The sequence below is a fragment of the Heterocephalus glaber genome, unplaced genomic scaffold (genome assembly GCF_053883595.1).
Source record: "Heterocephalus glaber isolate CG9 unplaced genomic scaffold, H.glaber_assembly_v1.0 deba00001687, whole genome shotgun sequence".
NCBI lineage: Eukaryota > Metazoa > Chordata > Mammalia > Rodentia > Bathyergidae > Heterocephalus > Heterocephalus glaber.
In genome coordinates this window covers 8,198,997-8,220,807 of record NW_028258412.1, presented here as the reverse complement: position 1 = coordinate 8,220,807, position 21,811 = coordinate 8,198,997, and the positions used below count along the sequence as shown (strand labels likewise).

General features: G+C 41.1%; 1 protein-coding gene across 10 annotated transcripts in view; it reads right to left on the bottom strand.

Moving 5' to 3' along the window:
* The window catches only part of Depdc5 (DEP domain containing 5, GATOR1 subcomplex subunit), a 142,020-nt gene that overhangs the window by 52,387 nt on the left and 67,822 nt on the right, over nt 1-21,811 (bottom strand). For 6 of the 10 annotated variants that reach the window (XM_004843507.4, XM_087198317.1, XM_087198318.1 and 3 more), the window contains 7 exons: nt 19,966-20,031; nt 15,648-15,831; nt 14,835-14,995; nt 6,400-6,517; nt 5,605-5,772; nt 4,707-4,926; nt 3,316-3,449 (listed from right to left, as the gene is read on the bottom strand). In XM_004843507.4, coding sequence (XP_004843564.1) covers nt 3,316-3,449; nt 4,707-4,926; nt 5,605-5,772; nt 6,400-6,517; nt 14,835-14,995; nt 15,648-15,831; nt 19,966-20,031 — 1,051 coding nt within the window. The remainder of the gene's footprint in view (nt 1-3,315; nt 3,450-4,706; nt 4,927-5,604; nt 5,773-6,399; nt 6,518-14,834; nt 14,996-15,647; nt 15,832-19,965; nt 20,032-21,811) is intronic. The other 4 variants (XM_004843508.4, XM_004843510.4, XM_087198319.1 and 1 more) reach the window with 1 other exon arrangement.

The window sequence follows — 21,811 nt, the reverse complement described above, 5'->3', positions numbered from 1 at the left end:
ATCTTCATTTTCCATCCATCCTCTGCCTCCCAGTACCCACCCACCAAGCCTTCCTATACATGGGGCTTATCCCTGGAAAAAAAATCACTCCTGCCAGAAACACCAACTGGATATTTCATGATATTAAGAAATCGCTGCAATTTTTTAGGTGGACTATAACATTATATTTTGGATTTTAAAAAAAGAAGAAGACAACCAGGCATGGTGGCATACACCTATAATCCCAGCACTAAGGAGGCAGAGGCAGGAGGACTGTCATGAGTTTGAGTTTCAGGCCAGACTGTACTACATAGTGAGACACTGTCTCAAAAAAAAAAAAAAAAAAAAAAAAAACCAAATGCCTGGCAGGGTGATGCACACTTGTAATCCCAGGACTCAGAAGGCTGAGGCACAAGGAACCCTGGGAGTTCAAGGCCAGCCTGGGCTACATAGTAAGTTCAAGGTTAGCCTGCACTACAAAACAAGACCCTGTCTCAAAAAAAGAAAAAGAAGACTTATCTTTCAGGGATACATGCTAAAATATACAGATGAAGGATATAATGTCTGGGATTTGAGAAAGGAATAAAAGGAAAGAGAACATGAGTGGAATATAAATGAAACAAGACTGAGTTGATGATCACTGAAGCTGAGTGATGGGAACCAGGGATTTAGCTCAGTGGTGCCGAGGCACAAGGTCCCAAGTTTGATCCCTGGTACAAAAAAAAAAAAAAAATTGCATCTGAGTGATGGGTAAACAGAGATAGTAGTCTGTCTACTTTTTCTCATCTGTTTGAATTTTTCTATTAAAATAAAATTTTTTAAAACTTGCAAAGGATTCCTCCTGCTATGAGACTCTGTAAGGATGGCCTAGGAGCTAGCTTCCTACACTGTCTTTCCAACTGCACCTCCCACCATACCTCATGCTCGTTCACTTGTTCATAGTTGCTTCCTAAAAGTCTAATATGTGCGACTCCTGAGGGATGCAACACAAATTCTCATACTAGACAAACAAGGTTCTAGTCTCCCCTAACACACTTGCCCATAGCTGTACAGGTAGATCTTTAGTATCTGTTATAGCTTGCAATTAGATGTCTCCCTAAAGCCTCATGCGGTCATAGGTAGAGCTTTGTGGAGCTGGCTCCATCTAGGGTGTATGATGCTGGGATTAAGGATATGATGTTGGGATTAAGGTGCCCTACCTTAGACGTGAGTGCTACTACCCTAAGGGAAGGTAGCCTGGATGAAATATAAAGGCAGGCTTGGTGGCTGCTGCTGCTTCTGCTCTTTTCTGTCTGCCCTGCTTTGCCATGAACTGTTTCTCCTCTGCAGTGCCCCTCTGTCACGCCACCCTGCCTTGAAGACAGTTAACTATGGACTGAAACCTCTACAAACTGTGAGCAGAAATAAACCTTGCCTCCTTCAACTTTGGGTGTTGAGTATTTTGTCTCAGCAATGAGAAAAGTAACTAAGATAGCATTCCTGCCCTCTGTCATTTCATAAATATGCACTGCACACCTACTACATACTTGTAGCCTCTGCCCTCAGCACAGTCAGACTGGAGGGAAGATAAGTAAACCAATGCCTGAAGCCCTCAGAATACTGGTAAGTGCTCTGATAGGTATAGGCCCAAGATGGAGGCAAGCATAGAGAGGAACCTGACCTAGCTGTAGGGAAGACAGAGGCAGGCAAAACTGCCCAAGGCAGGTCCTACCTGCACACAGCAATGTTTTCTCTTTTCCCAAGTCCCGCCTTCCTCCAGTGGAAATGCTTCACTTTTTTTCCCTGTTTCTATGCTTCGCTTTCTACAAGGCCAACTTAAATCTCACCTCTGGTGATACTTTCCCTGCATTCCCAAGCAAGATGTGGTTCTACAGTGTCCTGTCAACTGGGGCACTGTTATACAAGGGCCACATACCCAAATGCCTAGAGAAACATGCCAGGGGGCATTACTGAGGATGCAAAACAATCTAAGACCTCGAGGAGAAAAAACTACACATCTTTTTTCTTTTCCAGTACTGGAGACTGAACCCAGGGCCTTGTGCATGCTAGGCATACACTCTACCACTGAATTGTAACCCCAGCCCTTACTATCTACCTAGCTATTTATTTATTTTGAGATAAGGTTTCACTAAGTTGCTCAGGCTGGCTTTGAACTTGTGATCCTCCTTCCCCAGCCGCCTGAGCATCTGGGCTTGCAGGCATGTGACACCACACCTGGCCACCATGTGCCCCTTCCAAAGTTCAGTCCACTGTGGCTGGGAACAAATGTGCACTAAGACTCAGCTATTTAACGTAAAGCTGGATTTTTACATATTATGTATAATATAATTTCACATTATATTATCTATTTCATATAACTTTTATATAATAGAATCACACATCAAGTTACATTATGCACATTATATATATTATATACTTTTATATAAAAGTCCTTATTAAAAAAAATAAAAATTCATATAAAATCTAGATTTTTATACGAAATCTTCAAATTTGAAAAATTTGGCTCAAATATTTAAAAAACACTCATGAAGGGCCGGGGATTTAGCTCAGTGGTTCTGCCACCTGCCTCGCAAGCCCAAGGTCCTGAGTTCGATCCCTAGGACCAAAAAAAAAAAAAAACACTCATGAGACAAATGCAATGGCACATGTGTGTAGCCCCAATTGTTTGGGAGGCTGAGGCAGATGGATTTCTTGAGCCTAGGACAGTGGTGGTGAACCTATGGCATGAGTGCTGCAGGGAGTTCTTTTCAATCAACTGAAAGCTCTAAAATGTTCACTATCATTGAACTAGGAGTTCAAGTCTACCCAGGGCAACATAGCAAATAAATAAATAAATAGATAGGCAGATATTTTAAATGCTCAAGAGAAAAAAAAAAAAATGCTTTGTGTATCTATAGTTCAAATGAAGCCCCAGACTACAAGTTTGTAATTGTAGTCTTACTGGCCTATTTCATGTTATTCGACACTTAGTCATGTATTAGGCTGGCTTGCTTTAGCTTTTTCTTTACTACTACTACGGATTGAACTCGGGGCCTTCTCATTGAGCTATATCCCCAGCCTTTTCTTCTTTTTGAGACAGGGTCTTGCTAAGTCACTAAATTGCCCAAGCTGAGCTCAAACATTTGATCCTTCTGCCTCAGCCTCCCAGAGTGCTGAGATTACAGGCATGCACGACTATACCCAGCTCCTGGATTTCTTTTCATGTAATAAATAAATGTCTTAATTACAAGCTCCTTGCAGATGGAAATCATATTTCACCCTGCTCGCAGGAGTGGGGCACTGAAAGCCCTCGAAGACTTTGGGGTGGAGACAATGCCCTCTCGAACAGGCACTTACTTCTGACTTGCCTCCATCTCCAGCAGGGCAGACAAAGCTGAGGTTCCCTTCTTCCCAACTGGGGGGCCTGTTGACTCCAGGGAGTGTGTGGAAATGGGCCCAGTCATCTGCAAGCCTTTCATAGCAGTCCCTTTCTAAACCAGAGAAGAAGAAATGAAGCCATTAGCCAAGCAAGCTCTCTCAGTGGACACCACTCAAACCTTAGACCATGCACTGCATCTTCATGCCCTTGGAAACCCCATTAACATGGTCAGGGAACACAGATTCTGAGTGCAGTGTGGAAGAAACTGAGTCTCAGAGAGGTTAAGCAATTTACTTCAAATCCCACTGGAGCTGGAATGTGAACTCCAGTTGCCTTACTTCAAAAAAAAAGCTCTTTCTATACAAGTTCTCTCAGAAATGTTCCCAATCATAAGTGCTTCTGTACACAAAAGGAAGCTGGCAAAAGGAAGAAACAATACCAAACTTGAGGTTAAAAACAAAAAAGGAGAAACCAGCTGGTAATGGAATACTATCAGGCAATTAAAAAGAATTAACTAACTGATACACAAAACAACTTGGATGAATCCCAAAGAATGATTCTACGTGGAAAAAGATAGCCTCAAAAGGTTTCATATTATATGATTTTGTTTTTATGACATTTGCAAAAAAGAAAAGTATTTTGATTGGCAGTGGTTGCTAAGGGATAGAAACGGGGAAAAATATGATTGATGGCCAACGGCAAAATAATGGACTTTTCTTTGAGGCAAAGGAACTATTCTGTATCCTGATTGTGGTAGTGGTTGAAAGAATCTATGTATTTATTAAAACGTATATACCTATATACATGTACATGTGCACACACATATATACATTCACTTACACACAGGTCAAGTACACTGTATGTTAATTTAAATGAAACAGTGCAGAATCCTAGATCTGCCCTTTATTGGTTGAGTGGCCTCAGACATTCCATAAACCCCACAAGCTTCAGTTTCCCACTGAGTAGAATTATGTGACTGAAATGAAGGACCAATGGTACTGGAAACTCTAAAAGTAATATGAATAAGGAAAGACTGCTACTATTAGCCTTCTGAGAGTTTCTACTTAGCAATTCATTATATCACAAGCAGCTATGCTTAACATCTGGTCCCACTTGGGGAAGTGCATAAAGGCTCTGTGTCCTCAGCTAGAGAGGGAGGCTCAAGCCAAGGTCACCTCCTAGTCACTGTCTGCACCCTACCCCCTCCTTTACCTTGCAGTGGAGAAAAATACACTGTTTGGGATTTTAAGACAAATGTTGGGCAGTTGTAGGGTAAACAAACTGACTGATGAGAGGCTCCTGAGAGAGAAGAAGGCAGGTTCTGCATCCCAACCAAGCACAGTCCTCAAGAAGCCCCAGGAGCTCTCACGCGAATCATGCGATCTGAACGATGTCGTCTACGGATCCGGTTCAAGCCCTCCACGAAACGGATAAAGCCATCCAGGAGCTGCCATTCATCCTCATCTGCACGGGGCCTGTCCCCATAGATGTCACAGTGGACCTCCCCCTCTGTGATGCGCTTGGTGGCAGTGACGCAGGCTGGCAGCAGCAGGAAGCGAGTCCTCCAGAACTTCAGAGATTCAATTAAGCTACAGAAAACCAAGGAAAATGCAGGGCAGTAATAAGAAAAGGCACACAATCAAAGCAGTGCCAGCAAATTCTCTGTGGAGTTGGTGTATGAGGGTCCATCTGGCAGGAGTGCATGTTCATTTGATGCTACAACTCACGGTTTCATTTAAAACACAAACTGGGAAGGAAGACAATGGAGGTCACTTTTGCTTTAATCCCAGGATGTCAAGATGCTTCTATGTACCCTGATCCAGCAAAGTTGCGGCTGTGAACCATCACAATCACAAATCACATATAAAAGTCAAAAATTAAAAATGAGACACCAGAGTTACAGCCAGGTAGACAAGAAAATGGTAGAACATGATCTGCACTAATTTCTGTACCAAAGGGCACATCATCACTGAGCTGTTTTGTTTCAATTGTAGTACAATATATATAACAGAATGTACCACTTTAACCAATCTTAAGTGTACAGATCAGAGGCATTAAGTGCATTCACATTCGTATATAACCATCACCATTATCCACCGCATCACTATTTTTAATCCATGCAGATGTGCCTTTGTACTTCTATTTTTTTTTTTTTCCTAGAAAACAAAACAGACATTTTGGCTTTGGAAAAAAGGATAGAAGTGCTAAAATACCCATATAATATACCCAAAGCAGCAAGAACAGAAAGCCAAAGCCTTCTCTCTGACCTAAAATCCTCAGAACCTGCAGAACAAATATACTGGTCCAAGTAATTCCACTTGTATTCCTCCAGCCGCTCATGGGAGAATTCTACCCAACAGGAGACAAATTCCAAGTCTGAGTGGGAAGGGCAGAGGCTGTAGGTGTAATGGATCTGAGCAGATTCATACGGGTATCTGAAAAATAAAGAGCATGTCTATGCATTCAAAAGAGAATCTCATACACACACACACACACACACACACACACACAATTTTTTTCTTTCTTTTCTATCTCAAAGTACTCATAAAGTACTATCCTTGGTATTTCTATCCTCAACTATGGTAACCAACTCATGCCAGAGGACTGAAATGGAAATTTCTATCTTCTTAAACTTTTTCATTCTTCTCCTTATACTTTTAATTTTAACTGGCTTAGTATGAATCATACTAAATGTTGTAAGCTGAATCAAATTCCTTTTGGAAACAGGTAACTTATAACTCTAAAATAACTTCAGAATTATTTTTTTATATATATATATTTTTTGAGACAGGGACTCACTACATAGTTCAGGCTGGTCTTGAACCTACTATGTAGCCCAGGCTGGCCTCGAACTTGCAGTGATCCTCCTCTCTCAGCTTCCCCAGTGCTGGGATCACAGGCATGTGCCACCAACCTCAGGGTTATTTTAAAACAAAACAAATACTCCAAAGGAAAACCAACCACTCAACTTCCTTGGCTTAAACTCTGTACTGTACACATAATTTAATATGCAGACATAAATCAGAGTGATAGTTGAAGATCTTAAATATCAAAGGACTTACTTGGGAAGGTACCGTGTCACTGTGATCATTTTGTCCTTCAGAGTCACTTTGTGGAAAGTTCTGCCCATACTTAGCCAATACTGGTCCTCTTCCTCAGGGCGGTTTCGAGACACAAGGCCTGATAGAGAAAACAATAAGAACTTCTTCCAACTAATTGAGACTCATTTCTACATGAGAAAAGTGTGTTGCTTCCAAACAGATGCAGAAAAGGAGAAGTAGAAAAGAGGAAACAGAAGAGATAACATTTTCTTTTGGAGGCTATTTTATGGAATAAAGTTATTCTTTATAAAACAAAGTCACTTTTTTTAAAAAAACAAAAGGTAGTCTAGAAGGTGGCACATTTTTCTGTTATTAAATAAGCCAGCAGCAGGTCAGAACCTGAGGGTGCCAATAGCACCTAGATGTCATACACCTGGATACCTTGTTACCAGGCTTGGACATGATTATGGGACTTGTTAGGAAAAAAAGGAAGAAAACCAAAGGTATGAGCTCAACAGGACAGGTTTACTCCAGAACAAACCTGAGAGGGATTTCCCTGGCACTTGGAGCAGACCAATAACTCTTGTACAGGATATAAGGTCTTCTACAGGGTCATAAAGGGGACTGTAAAGGAAAAGGTCAAAATGGGACTTTCAAGGGGGAGAGTTCAGTGAAAAGGAGTTGTGGGTACCTGCCAGGGACAAGGCTTGAGAAAGTACAGGGAGTGGTGGTTGCTTGTTAAGAGCAGGGCTGAAGAATGAGGGGAGTTATGGGCTGTAGCTGTGCTTACTGGGCTTATTAACCCATGACTATACAACTTAAGCAGATACAAAAGCATAGCGGATGGAAGAGACTTAAAGTGGTCTCTGGTCAGCCTAGGATGGTGGTGGTCGGACTCCTTTAGGACTAAAATGGAACCCCGGGCAAGCACATGCTGCCCACCCTTGTATCTGAGGTCCTTACACCAGGATGGTGGCAAGCCAATCCAGCTTCCTGGCTTTTGCTCCTATTACTCCTACATTACTACTGTCAGCTTTGGGGTGGGTTGGTTGGTTGATTTTTGAGACAGGGTCTCACTTTGTAATTCAGGCTGGCCTTGAACTCACTATGTAGTCCAGGCTGGCCTTGGACTCAAAGTGATCCTCCTGCCTCCTGAGTAATGGGTTTACAGGTGTGTTCCACCACCCCCAGCAATTTCAGTCTTAAAAGATCATATATTTGCTGGAATTTCCCTCCTCCAAACATTTGCCTTCTCTTTCTGGGCCACCATCAAAATCCTACAGGTCATTTATGGACCCTATGGCTCACCATCAAATGCCACTTCCTCCAGAAAACTGAGACCTTATTAGTAGTCTAAATGATACCTTGTAGTAATACACCATATTAACAGAGTCAAGGACAAAAACCATATGATCATCTCAAAAGATGCAGAAAAACCATTCAACAAAATCCAGCACCCATTCATGATTAAAACCCTACAGAAAATTGGAATAGAAGGTCTTTATCTTAACCTGATTAAGGCTATCTATGAAAAACCAACAGCCAACGTCATACCAAATGGTCAAAAACTGAAAACTTTCATGCTAAAATCAGGAACAAGACAAGGATGCCCACTATCACCACTCCTGTTCAATATAGTTCTGGAAGCATTAGCCACAGAAATTAGAAAAGAGAAAGAAATAAAAGGAATAAAGATAGGAAAAGAAGAAGTTAAACTGTCATTATTTGCTGATGATATGATACTTTACATAGGAGACCCAAAAAACTCCACCAGAAGACTTCTAGACTTCATTGACAGATTCAGTAGAGTAGCTGGATATAAGGTCAACACTCAAAAAACAATAGCCTTCTTGTACACAAATAACAGACTCACTGAGAGAGAAATTAGGGAAACAATTCCTTTTACAATATCATCCAAAAAAATGAAATACCTAGGAATCAATCTAAGAGAGGAAGCAAAAGACCTCTACACTGAAAACTACAGCAGTCTGAAAAAAGAGATCGAAGAGGATACAAGAAAATGGAAAGACATCCCTTGCTCCTGGGTAGGAAGAACCAATATAGTGAAAATGGCCATACTTCCAAAACTACTATATAGATTCAATGCAATGCCAATTGAAATTCCAACAATATACTTCACAGAACTAGAGAAAACAATCCAAAAACTCATTTGGAACCGTAAGAGACCTAGAATAGCTAAAGCAATTCTAAGCAGCAGAGACATGGCTGAGAGTATCACAATCCCCAACTTGAAACTATACTACAAAGCTACTCTGATAAAAACAGCATGGTACTGGAAAAGAAACAGACCAGAAGATCAGTGGAAGAGATTAGAAGATGCAGAAACAACTCCAGATATGCTCAGCCACCTCATCTTTGACAAAGGAGCCAAACACCATCGTTGGAGGAAAGATAGCCTATTTAATAAATGGTGCTGGAAAAACTGGATTTCAACCTGCCAAAGATTAAAACTAGACCCATACCTATCACCATGCACTAAACTAAGATCGAAGTGGATTAAAGATATAAATATTAAGACAGAAACACTAAACTTCCTGGAAGATAGGTAGAACTCTTGAAGACATTGGCATAGGAAAAGACTTCATGAACAAAACCTCAGCAGCACGGGAACTAGCAGAAAGAATCAACAACTGGGATCTCATCTTATTAAAAAGCTTCTGCACTGCAAAAGAAACCACCAAAAGAAACCACCAACAGAGCTAACAGACAACCTACAATATGGGAAAAATTTTTTAGCAGCTGCACCTCAGACAAAGGACTACTATCTAGAATATATAAAGAATTGAAAAAAATCAGACCCCCAAATTCAAAGACCAATTCAAAAATGGGCATCTGAAATGAACAGACATTCCTCAGACAAAGAAGTAAAAGCAGCAAACAAATATATGAAAAAATGTTCAACATCACTTGTCATTCGAGAGATGCAGATGAAAACAACACTGAGATTCCACCTCACCCCAGAAAGAATGGCTGCTATGAAGAAATCAACCAATAACAAATGCTGGCGGGGGTGTGGGGAGAAAGGAGCCCTTCTCCACTGCTGGTGGGAGTGCAGACTGGTGCAACCACTGTGGAAGTCAGTATGGAGATACCTCAAAGAACTAGGACTAGAGGTCCCATTTGACCCAGCTATTCCCCTGCTGGGGATCTTCCCAAAAGAATTAAAAGAATCTTATCACAGTGATATATGTGCACCCATGTTCATAATGGCACAGTTTGTAATAGCTAAAGCTTGGAAGCAGCCCAAGTGCCCATCAACTGGAAACTGGATAAAGAAAATGTGGTTTTTTTATAAAATGGAGTACTACTCAGCCATAAAGAACAAAAAACTAGAGTCATTTATAGCTAAATGGATGCTTATCGAGGCCATACTCTTAAGTGAAAAAAATAGGACACACATGTATAAACACCGAATAGTTTCTCTAGTGTGAGAAACTGATAGTGTAAACAAGGGTTAAAATGATTAAAATGAATAACTGATAATTTGAAATAGGAAAAAAGGTTCAAAGATGAAGGATTGAAGGGAGGGGAAGGGGAAAGGAAAAGAGGGAAATGAAAAACTATGAGAAAAGAAAAAAAATGGAAATGAAATCTATGCAAATAGGGAACAGTGGAGGGGGTGAAGGGCACACAGGTAATGGGGGAAAAAATAAGAACCAAGATACATCATGTACAGGTACAAGCACCCAATGACAAATGTAAATGAACTGTATACCTAAAATGTACCAATAAAAGAACTAAAAATTAAAAAAAATTTAAAAAAATGATACCTTGTATATAGCTCTTTTAAGTGTCTCACTTTTATAAACTAAAAGTTGCAAGGAGTCAGGTGCAGTGATCAATGCCTATTATCTGAGACACTTGGGAGGCAGAGGCAGAAAGATTATGTGAGCAAAGAAGTTCAAGGTCAGACTGGGCAACACAGTAAGACTTTGCCTCAAAAAAATAAATTAAAACTTAAAAATAAAAGTTCCATGGGGCTAGGGCCAAATGTTCATTCTTATTCCCTCAGTAGCACCTGAGAAAGTGCCATGCCCACAGTAGGTATTCAAAAAATATCAACTGAACTGAATTGAATATAGGAAAAAGAAAGAATGAGGAATGAAGAAGACAAAAGCTGGACATGGTGGTGCATGCCTGGAATCTCTGGCACTTGGGAGGCTGAAGAGGATCATGAAATCAAGACCAGGCTGGGCTACACAGTAAGTATAAGGTCAGCGTGGACTAGCTACATACGAGATCCTGTCTCAAAGAATAAACAAAAAAGAAGGCAATGTTGGGCCGGGGATTTAGCTCAGTGGTTCCGCCACCTGCTTCGCTAGCATAAGGTCCTAAGTTCGATCTCTGGTACTAAAAAAACAAAACAAACAAACAAAAAAGAAGGCAATGCATTCAAGAGAGTAAGAATTGTGCCTCAAACACCAGCACAGCCAAGGCAAGGCTCTTTAGATATAAAAATGAAATGTAGTGCTCTTCTTCAGCTCCAAGATAGTCTCATGGTAGTAGGAAGCTGGCAGTGATCAGAGGAAAGGATGGTAGAGAGTGAAAGGATCTTCACTGTGAATGCAGAAATTCCCCAGATGATGCCAAGGAAGTGGCAGGCCAAGTGCATAGGAGAAAGAGGCAAGACTTCAACTCAGGGCACACCAGGTTAAACCTCAACTCCTTCATTTGCCAGCTATATGATTTGGAATACCATCTGTGTCTCACTTTCTGCAACCCTGGGGCTTTCTGCATGCCCCATTTATAGGAGTTCCTTCATGCTACACTGTCAGGAAGACAGTGTCAAAAGATTCACGTGCATCTAGCCTGGTAATGATACTTCATTCTAAATGAGGTACACCCCAGTTATTCCTGTTTTTGTTGTGTGTTTTTTGGTACCGGGGATCAAATTCGGGACCTTGTGCTTGCGAGGCAGGCGGCGGAACTACTGAGCTAAGTCCCCGGCCCAATTATTCCTGTTTTTACCCTGCACAGAACTCTTCACAATCTGTGATCAAATATATACTTATGGTTTAGTGGTTTAATGTCTGTCTCCTCCAGTAGACTATAAATGCAAAGGTAATGGCAATGCTGTTCTGTTCTCTACTGGAACAAAGCTGGCTCACATTTGGTAACAGATAAATCTGCAACAAGTGAGCAGCACAGGCTTGGTTATGACGGCAACTTTTCCAGTAATTGTAACAAGGGTGTCATTTCTGTTCCTGCAGAAATAAGAAAGATTAAATTTATGAAAAGAGAAAAATAGCTGGGCATGGTGGCACACGCCTGTAATCCCTGCACTTGGGAGGCTGAGCCAGGAGGATTGCTGTGAGTTCGAGGCCAGCCTGGATTATATAGTGAGTTTGAGTCCAGCCTGAACTGAGAGAAAGAGAGAGAGAAAGAGAGAGAGAGAAAATAAGCACAAAGGGTACAATCAGGCAAGTAACCTCTGGCAAAGTAGCCAAGACATAAGGCTCATGAGTCATCCAAGAACAGCAGGAAACACTAGAGGAATTATTAGACTCATTGGGGACACTGACTAGCTGTTCCAGAGGGCAGCACAAGGAGCTTGGATGGAGCCAGTGACACTTAAAGGTAAATTCATTCCGCTGTTCTTGGGTTAAAGAACAAAATCTATTCTTCTGTAACACGTGGGTCTCCTGACATCCCTGGCTGCACTTCCGGCTCACTCTCTGTGCTCCACCACACCAGCCTTCCTTTTGGTGCCCAATAAATGTTACAATCCCTCCTGCCATGGGATGGGGCTTTTGCACACACTGATCCCTATGCGTGGCTTGTTCTGCCCTTTGGCTCCCATCTTCCATTTCCAAACTACTTCTTCTAATAACCTTTGACTTTTCCTTCATGGTATTTATCATGATATGTAATATTTTTCTTTTGTTCTTTTTTGGGTGATAGTGGGGATTGAACCCAGGACCTTTGCACTGAGCTACATCCTCAGCCCATTTTATTTTGTCTTTTTTGTTTTGTATTAGAGAAGGTCATATTAAGTTGCTAAGTTCCCCAGGTTGGGCTTCAACTTGCCAGTGTACTGGAACTACAGGACAAGATGTAATTTTTCATAGTTTTATTTTCCCCAGTTGGACTATAAATATCCCTCAGAGTAGAAGCTTCAAAGACACTGTAGAATGAATCAATGTATATTTATTGATCCATACTGTTATAGTCCAGGCACTGTGGTTTCCACTGTGGACGATAAAAAGATGAATCTGAGCTAAGTGTCATGGCATATGCCTATAATACCAGCTACTCAGAAGGCTGAGGAATGAGGATTGCAAGTTCAAGACTAGTCTAGGCAACTTAGTGACACTATCTTGAAATAAACTCTAAAAAGGGAGAAAGAGGCATGAGGGGCATTGTGGTGGAAATGTAGCTCAGTGGTAGAGTGCCTGCCTAGTATGCCTCATAAGACCCAGGGTTCCATCCCTACCACTAAAAAAAAATTCTTAAAGAGTCTTGATACTAAAAAAAAGGTTAATATTGGGCCGGTTTAGCTCAGTGGTGCCGCCTGCCTCAAAAGCACAAGGTCCTGAGTCCAATCCCCAGTACCAAAAAAAAAAAAAAGGTTAATATTCAGTAGGATCTGGAATATGAACAAAATGTAAAATGCATTAAATATCTCAAGGAGATTTCAAAGAAAATACAGAGGAAGTCCAAAGCCTTATCCGTAAACAACAAGCCTAGTACAGATGACCACTAAGCTCCTCCTAATAGGTCTATATGTCTTTCTCTGGCCAAAGGAGCATTAATAGAGCCAAGGATGATTTGAGGTTTTGCACTGAGTGATTAAGAGAGTGGAGGTGTCATTAGCAACAGTGAGGAAGCAAAAGACTAAGATAGCCTACTGACTATTCCAGGAAGTGATTACTGTTTTCTGATTCTAAGCACCCACACTTAATTCCTTCTGTTAGATTCATTTTAGAAGAGCTCTCCACAGCCTAGCTTTTGTTCAATTAGTGTCAACCACCAATTTTTTTGGTCACTTAACTTCTGCCATCACAGATGACCCATTATTGTTTCAAGTCACTAAGCTTCAATGATGAAGAAGGGAAAGATTAAACCAGGATAGGACAAAAAAAGTGTAAACTTCAGCATAAAGTAGCATCTGAGATCCTGCTGTGTGACAGATAATGTACTAGAAACAATTAAATATCTATTTCTGCGTTTAGAACATTCAATATACTTTGACAGTTTAAATACTAGCTTATCTGCTTGCTATTTCTAGGTATTGTCCAAGTCAGGATTTACCATTCCTGAACCTGTTTACATCCCCTTCCTTAAAAGGAGAGCCGTAAATTAAGGACAATGTTTAAGATAAATTGGCACCTAACGTGTTGGGAGCAATGCAACATAATTCTAGGGAAAAATCATTTGAGTAGGCCTAGTTCTTCCACCTACAGGCCAGCTATGGCATTCCAAGATATTTCCATTTTGGCCTCGGTCACAACTGAGATCCCAATGATCCCGAGATGCTGTAATGCTCCAGGACAAGACCACACCTGCGGGAGACACCCTGGGAGGAACCAAATCTTCATCTGCATAGTTCCTCATTGTTCTTAGATTTCCACCGCCCCCCCCCAGTCTTTTGTTACACCTTGTTTATCCCAATGTGAAGTACTGAAATCTACATATTCATTTGTTACACTTGTTTCTCCCGATGGACTGAATAAAAGGTGCTGCAAGCTAGGGGTTTCCGTCTTTGCTGCCCAGAGCAGCACTGATCAGACCCAAAGCTCAGCTTCTTCTCATTTGTCTACCTTTCCTGTAATTCGCCGTGCGCTGCCGTGGCTTGCAGGAGACTAGGACTTACTGCAGAGGTTCTGGTAACGTCCCCTTCCCCTGTTCCCTATATTTGGCGCCCAACGTGGATGTAAATCGGATCCACAAGTGAACTCGCCTGTGAGACAAACTCGGAGTAAAAGAGACAACACACGGATCTTCCAGGATGATTTCCAGACTCGGACGAGGGACACTGGTGGTAAGAGTGTCCAGCTGGGGGTAATTTTCTATCTTTGGTGAGTTATAACTATGGGTCAGTCTCTGTCAACAGAGCAGCGTAACTTTGCCAAATTACTTAAGTCGCTGTTAAATCAAGCTATGTACCCAGTACCTAAGGATTCTGTGATTTGTTAAAAGACATACAAATGTACGTCCCATCTTTTCCCCACGAAGGGACAACTAACTTAATATCATGGGAACATGTAGGTACCGCTCTCTGTGAGGCCTGGCAAAGGGGTGATCGTCTCTCCCCGCAAATGCTCCCCACTTAGGCCTTTGTTCCCTACACTAACGAGACCTTATTCATCACATAAAGTAAAATAGGAATTTTTTATGTTGAAAATTATCATTCCTAAATGTATCTATTCTCTACCATCTTGAAAACCTATTCTCAAATTTAGTAGAAAAGAAAAAACATAAAGAGAAATACTCACCTCGGCTATAGAGTGGGCTGCTGCTCAGTGGGGGTGGGACAGCAGGGTTGGGTTTCTGTGCTTTGGGCTGTACTATGATTTGGTATCCTTGCATGAGACGCTGGCAAATGAACTCTTCAAACACCTGCTGTGCCGTCATTTGCACACCTTCCTCGTCCCTCCTGAAAAACAAATGATTGTTCACGTGAATATGTTTAACCTGGGGCACTGACACTTCAGATTCCATAATGCCATGTTCTTCTTTGCTTCATTCTGGACAACCATTCTATGGCAGTTCATAAAATTAACAATTTGTAAACCAACTTTCAAAGAAATGACTAGTTTAAAGAGGTGGAAGAAAAAGATAGGTAATAATCAATGCTCAAATGAATGATCTTTAAAAAGACGAGATTTAGGGGCAGGGATTTATGTCAGTGGTGCTGCTGCCTGCCTCGCAAGTTCAAGGCCCCAAGTTTGATACCTGGTACCAAAAAAAAATGAGAACAACCAATGGGGAGAAATTGTTCATATCAGCACAAAAAAAAACAGTTCTTGCATCATAAAATTTCTCAAATATAAAAATGAGGCAGGAAGATTGTGAATTCGAGCCCAGCCTATGCAACTTAATGATTTAGCAAGATTCTGTCTCAAAATAAAAATTATAAAAAGGGCTGGGGATGTAGCTCAGTGTGAAGGCACTGGGTTCAATCTCCAATATCACAAAAAAAAGAAAAAAAAAGATAAAGATTTGAAAGTTCAGCATAATAATACCTGTGTTTGAACCACCCAGAACCTTTGAAAACAAGGCTAGAGTGCCTTTTCTCTGACACCAACCTGTCCATGTCTGCTTCTGGGAGGAGATCATAGCAGCCCTCTGTGTAGTCATTCTGCAGGCCCTGACGATCAGGGAAGTAGTCGGTGGTGAGGGGGAGGCATGCCGGAGTAGTGAGAGATTTCCAGTCCACTCCAACTGTGCAACAGAAGCCTGGCACTACAGGGGGAGCAGACAGTGTCAGAACTGCCTCGGCATAACGGGGAAAAAGTATGTGTAGTTGCCATGGCAGATTTAGGATATGGTGGTGGTGAAAGGGAAAGGGAAGGGGGTGGGGAGTTCAAGGTAAAAGGTGACAAAATTGCCAGGATAGGGAGGGAGAACATGAAGGCATGGGGAAGGGAGAAAGAGAGAAACAGAGTTTGTTAGACAATGCAGTGCACATGCTTATTCAATCCCATCATGCAAATGAGATTCACAGCTGATACTTTTCATTTTTCTGCTTATCTACAGCTGAAATGCCAGTGAAGTTACTGCAAGGCAGGCAGGGTTACATGTCAAAGCAAATCAACATTCCAAGAGCAGGCCAGGGGCTCAGGCTGGAGCCTCTCCTGAGGACTGCAGAGTGGCTGGGTGGGGAAAGGGAAGCTCAGCCTGATTTGGGAGCAAAACAGCACATAGCAGCAGAAATAAGGAATACTTTCAGAATCGCAAAAATAAGTAATAGATCCTAAAGGGTAGGAGGGAAAAATCAAGGAAGGATGACTGAGAAAGTTACAAGGCTGGACCTAAGAGACATAGTTTGACAATCCAGAAATGAAAGCTGCATTCAGAAGAGCAAGATTCTAACCCCTTGAGTGTGTCTGGAATTGTCTGCTCTTCATTTAAAGCAGGGTTCTCAACCTTGGCAGTTACTAACCAGATTAATTCTTTGTTGTGGAGGGTAGTCCTAAGCATTGTTTGATAATGAATGGGATCGATGGACCCTACTCTACCACCTGATGCCAGTGGCACCCTCTAGTGAAAACCAGAAATGTCTGGAGATATGGCCACAAAGTTCCCTGGAGAGCAAAATCCTACCCAGCTGAGTTACAAAGCATTAAGACAGTTCTATGGTTTGAATGTGCTTTGTTCTCAAAAGTTCTTGTATTGGAGGCTTGGTGTTCAGTGGAGGAATATGAGAAGCAAGGATTAAGAGGTGGAGCCTAGAGGGGGATTATTGTGGAGAGTGTCCTTAATAAGCAATTAGGGCCAGGGATGTAGCTCGGTGGTGCCTCACCTGCCTGGCAAGCAAAAGGTCTTGAGTTTGATCTCTGGTACCGAAAAACGAATAAATAAATAAGCAATTAGGGTAGTTCTTGTGGGATCCTGAAGTAGTTCTCATGGGATAACTGAGGTAGTTCTTGAGTAGTTTTTGATAGTCAGGCCCCTACGCTCTCGCCAGACAGGATACCATGCTACTTGTGAACTAAATATCATTCTATAAAATTACTCCATTTGTAGGGGATGAAAAAAGAATAAAGATGTGTTATGCACATGTACCAACTCCTCACAATGAATGTAATTATTATGTACTGCAAACATGTACTAATAAAAAAAAAAGTTACTCACTTCAGGTATTAGAATTATACTATATTGTATCAATCAAAACAGACCAGGGCCGGGAATTTAGCTCAATGGCACCACACCCGCCTTGAAAGCACAAGGTCCTGAGTTCGATCCCCAGTACAAAAAAAAAAACAGACCAACACAGGCACCTATCTCTCTAAGTAAAGATTTTAATCTTTAAGTAAAGATCTCTTTAAGTGGAGAATATTTTTAGATCTCTGTAAGAGGAAACAAAATTTTGCCTGAATCCTGAATGAAATGTTCACTCATCTTTTATTTGCACAGTGATATTCAGCATACAATATGATGTAGGTCCTGTTGCCTCCTCAGCCCTCAACACTGCCCTCAAATTATTTTCATGTGGATGAAGACTTGTGTGCTAAGAGGAGACAATGAGAAGATACCCCATGCAGCACTACTGACTTAGGTAAAATGATCTATTACAAGTCTTATAAACTCATTTATATGTCAGAAATTAAAAATGCAGCCTGGGCTGGGGATTTAGCTCAGTGGTGCCGCACCTGCCTCACAAGTGCAAGGTCCTGAGTTTGATCCCCAGTACCGCAAAAAAAAAAATGCAGCCCAGAAGAGTATAAACAATTGTTCCAAGGGCCAGGGATTTAGCTCAGTGGTTCCAGTGCCTGCCTTGCAAGCGCAAGGTCCTGAGTTCAATTCCTGGTACCAAAAAAAACCCAACCAATTGTTCCAATTTCTCAATATGGTAGATAAGGTGCTGAGCTGGCTCCTACTTCCTGGTTGGAAGTAGAAGAAGGCTTGATCAAAGCCATAGTAGAGAAGTCAGGAATAGAAGTAGGCTATATCTTTCTGTACTTTTAGATCATGGTGGCCCTCATAAGTTTCCTGACCTTCAGGATTATAAAAACTTTGTAAAAATGTTTTCTGCTGAGAACACACCAAAACAGAGAGAAATAAAATGCCTGATCCAAAATCCCATGATGAGGCCTGGCACGGTGGTGCATGCCTATAATTCCAGCACTCAGGAGTCTAAGGCAGGACTGCCAAGAGTTCAAGGCCAGCCTGGGGTATGTAGTGAGTCAGGCCAGCCTGAACCACATAGCAAGACACACCATCTCAAAAAAAAAAAAAAATTCCATGATGAGAAATGCTCTGGATTCTTAGTTTAATGATAATGTGGCAAGTAGAGGAGGGGAGAAGACTGTGGCCTCTTATATATACCTCTGGTCCTGAAAAGAAGGCCTCTGAAGAGATCTTACCTCAGCATTACTAAATAGATAGCAAAACCCAGCACCGGGATTATAGAAATATGATCATCCATTACTGGCAATTTGCTGGAAAATAATCAATCTACCAATCATCTTTTGGGGAATACAATCCAAAGATGTGAACTGTTATAGGCTTATGTCTAGAGGTCCTCTCTAAGCCTCATGAGCCCACAGATGGGGCTTTTGGGAGGTGACTGGATCATGGGTGTGTGACAATGGATTAATTCACTGAAAGGTTTATAGCTGGGTGTGATATTGGGAGGTGAAAAGAGGTGGGTCATTGTGGGAATCCCTGGAAGGGTATACATATATATCCCTTCTGCCTTAACAGCATACTGCTTCCTCTTCTTGCCTGCTAAGCCATGAACTCTTTCTCCTCTGCCTTGAAGCCAACTGACTGTGGCCTGCAACCTCTACAAATTCCGAGCTAAAATAAACCATTCCTTCTTTAACTTATGGAGGTTGGGTATTTTGTCCCAGCAATGAAAAAGTAACTTAGACATAAATTGAAAGAAAAAATAGACCCACTGCACCATTCACTACACCTGCATTATATGATACCACTAAAAAACTGGAAACCATCCAAGTGGTCACCAATAAGAATTATTTTAAACATGATATAGTAATGTGTTTGACAGCAACATTAAAACTGACTCATAGGGGGCCGGGATTTAGCTCAGTGGTTCTGCTGCCTGCCTCGCAAGCGCAAGGTCCCGAGTTTGATCCCTGGTACCAAAAAAAAAGACTCATAGGGACCTAAAGAAATAGTGAAAGGAGGACAGGATTTGGCTCATTGGTGCTGCCGTCTGCCTCGCAAGTGGAAGGTCCTGAGTTCAATCCCTGGTACCAAAAAAAGAAATAGTGAAAGGATTAACCTGACCATAAGTGGGGACAAAAAGACTCAGTGATGTATACCTATTGATCACAGCACAGTAAGATAATTTTCAGGTGGTAATTTTTTCTGCTTTTTTTGATATTATCTATATTTAGATGTTCTCTTACTGCACAGCTTTCTGAATAGACCAGGATGATCAAACTGAATGGAAACTAGCCAAATATTTTCTTTCTTTCTTTCTTTTTTTTTTTTGTTACCAGGGATTGAACTCAGGACCTTGTGCTTATGAGGCAGGCAGCAGCACCACTGAGCTAAATCCCCCGCCCAATATCTTCAACTACAGGTGCATAAAAGGTTACAGTAACAGCCTGTTATCTCTTTCCGACTTTTTTCCAAAGGCCTCAATAGCATTTAAGGGCTAAGACCAGATCTAAACTGGCATGACAGTCTTCATGAAATCTATTACTCTTCCCATGTGACCCTGAGATAAAATCTGGAACAGGTCATTGGGCAATATCCCTCTCAGTTTGCATCAGAGACCACAGTCCTCCTTCACCACTTTGCCTTCCTGTACCCCAGAGATTGGTGGACTTCTAGACCATTCTTTCCACAGAACTTCCTCTTGTTTTCTCATGCTCTGGCCACCCCACACTCCCTGGAATCCCCTCCTGATAGTCATGTGCCCCCTCTTACTTGGGTCTGGAGAGGTAGAAATACTGTCTTCTGGAGAATCCTTATTCTGGGTCCTAGGATTCATACCTACAGAAAGACAAAAACAGCTTATCTGACTGAAGCTCGTTCTGCAAAAGAATTTTGACACTTATGGTTGAAAAAGCACAATATCAAAGCTGAAAATAAAAATGTGAACCAACTGCCAACTCTAGGCTGAGTATTTCAAACAGCACTAAGAATTAATCAAAGGAAAAACTAGCAATCTAAAATTTGGGAATAACCCAGAATTTTACACCGCAGTTTATCAATACCATTCTTTGCCTAATGAGACCTTTACCAATGCAATTGTTACTTTTTTTAAAGAAAATAGACACATTTCAAAGTCAGTTCAATTAGGGCAATCTTTAGCAAATATAAAATGACCTATTTAAATTTAGTCCACCTGTCGTTCATCTTTATCTTCTGGAATTCTTCATCACCAAATCATGACTTTCTAGAATATGACATACACCATCAAAACTCACTACTTTCACAAACTAACAATGATTTTATCTACAGCTACGCTGAAAAGAAAGCAGATATCCTCAGAAATTCAAATTTATTGATTATAAAATAGTAGAACTAATTTTAAAATATGTACAACAGTACCTTAAATGTCATTTAAAAACATATTTACCAGAAAATTATACCATAAAAAAGAATTGGAAAGAGCCTCAGCAAATGTCAACAGTGGCTATCTCTAAGAAGAAAGCTAAAGAGGGGGTAGGAGGTAAAAGAAAACTGCATTTTACTTCTGCTTTTTCTGTCATTAGAATCTTTTCTAATAAAAACAAATATTTATAAATTCCTTGTGAAATCTTTGAAAAACAAGTTGTGACCTTGGAGAAAGTATTTGGCAAAGGATTTGTATCCAGAATATATAGAGAATATACAGAGAACTCTCAAAACTCAAGGACAGGAAAACAACCTAATGAATAAAGGGGTAAAAGATTTGAACAGATACTTCATCAAACAACATATACAGAAGGTGAATGAGCACATAAAAAGATGCTCAATATCATTAGTCACTAGGGAAATAGCAAATTAAAAACACAGTGAGATACCTCCATATACCTATTTGAATGATTAAAACAGCTCATCATATCAAGTGATGACAAGGATGTGGAACATCTAAAATCTTCCCACAGTGCTGGTAGTGAAGTTAAATGGTATACCACTTTGGAAAACTATTTTAACATATATTTACCATTTGACCTAGCAAACACACTCCTAAGATTTTACATGAGAGAAATAAAAACATGTTTATACAAAAAGTATGTTTAGAGAGCGGCGTGGGGCTGGGGCTCAGCAGGCCAGACTTGGCCGGAAGCCTCGGGACTCGGCTGTGGCGCGCTGCCTGAGCGTCAGCGTGCTCCATGGGCAGCAGCCAGGGCCGCGATGACAGACTACAGCGAGGAGCAGCGAGACGAACTGGAGGCTCTGGAGTCTATCTATCCCGACTCCTTCACAGTATTATCAGAAAATCCACCCAGCTTCACCATCACTGTGACATCTGAGGCTGGAGAAAATGATGAAACTGTCCAGACTACCCTCAAGTTTACATACAGTGAAAAATACCCAGATGAAGCTCCTGTTTATGAAATATTTTCCCAGGAAAACCTAGAAGATAATGATGTCACAGACATTTTAAAATTGTTAGCATTACAGGCTGAGGAAAATCTTGGTGTGGTCATGATCTTTAGTGACAGCAGTGCAAGAAAAATTAAATGAAATAGATCAGATAAAAACGAGAAGAGAGGAAGACAAGAAACTAAAAGAAAAAGAAGCAGAAGAAGCAGAGAAGCAATTATTCCACAGCATGCTAGCA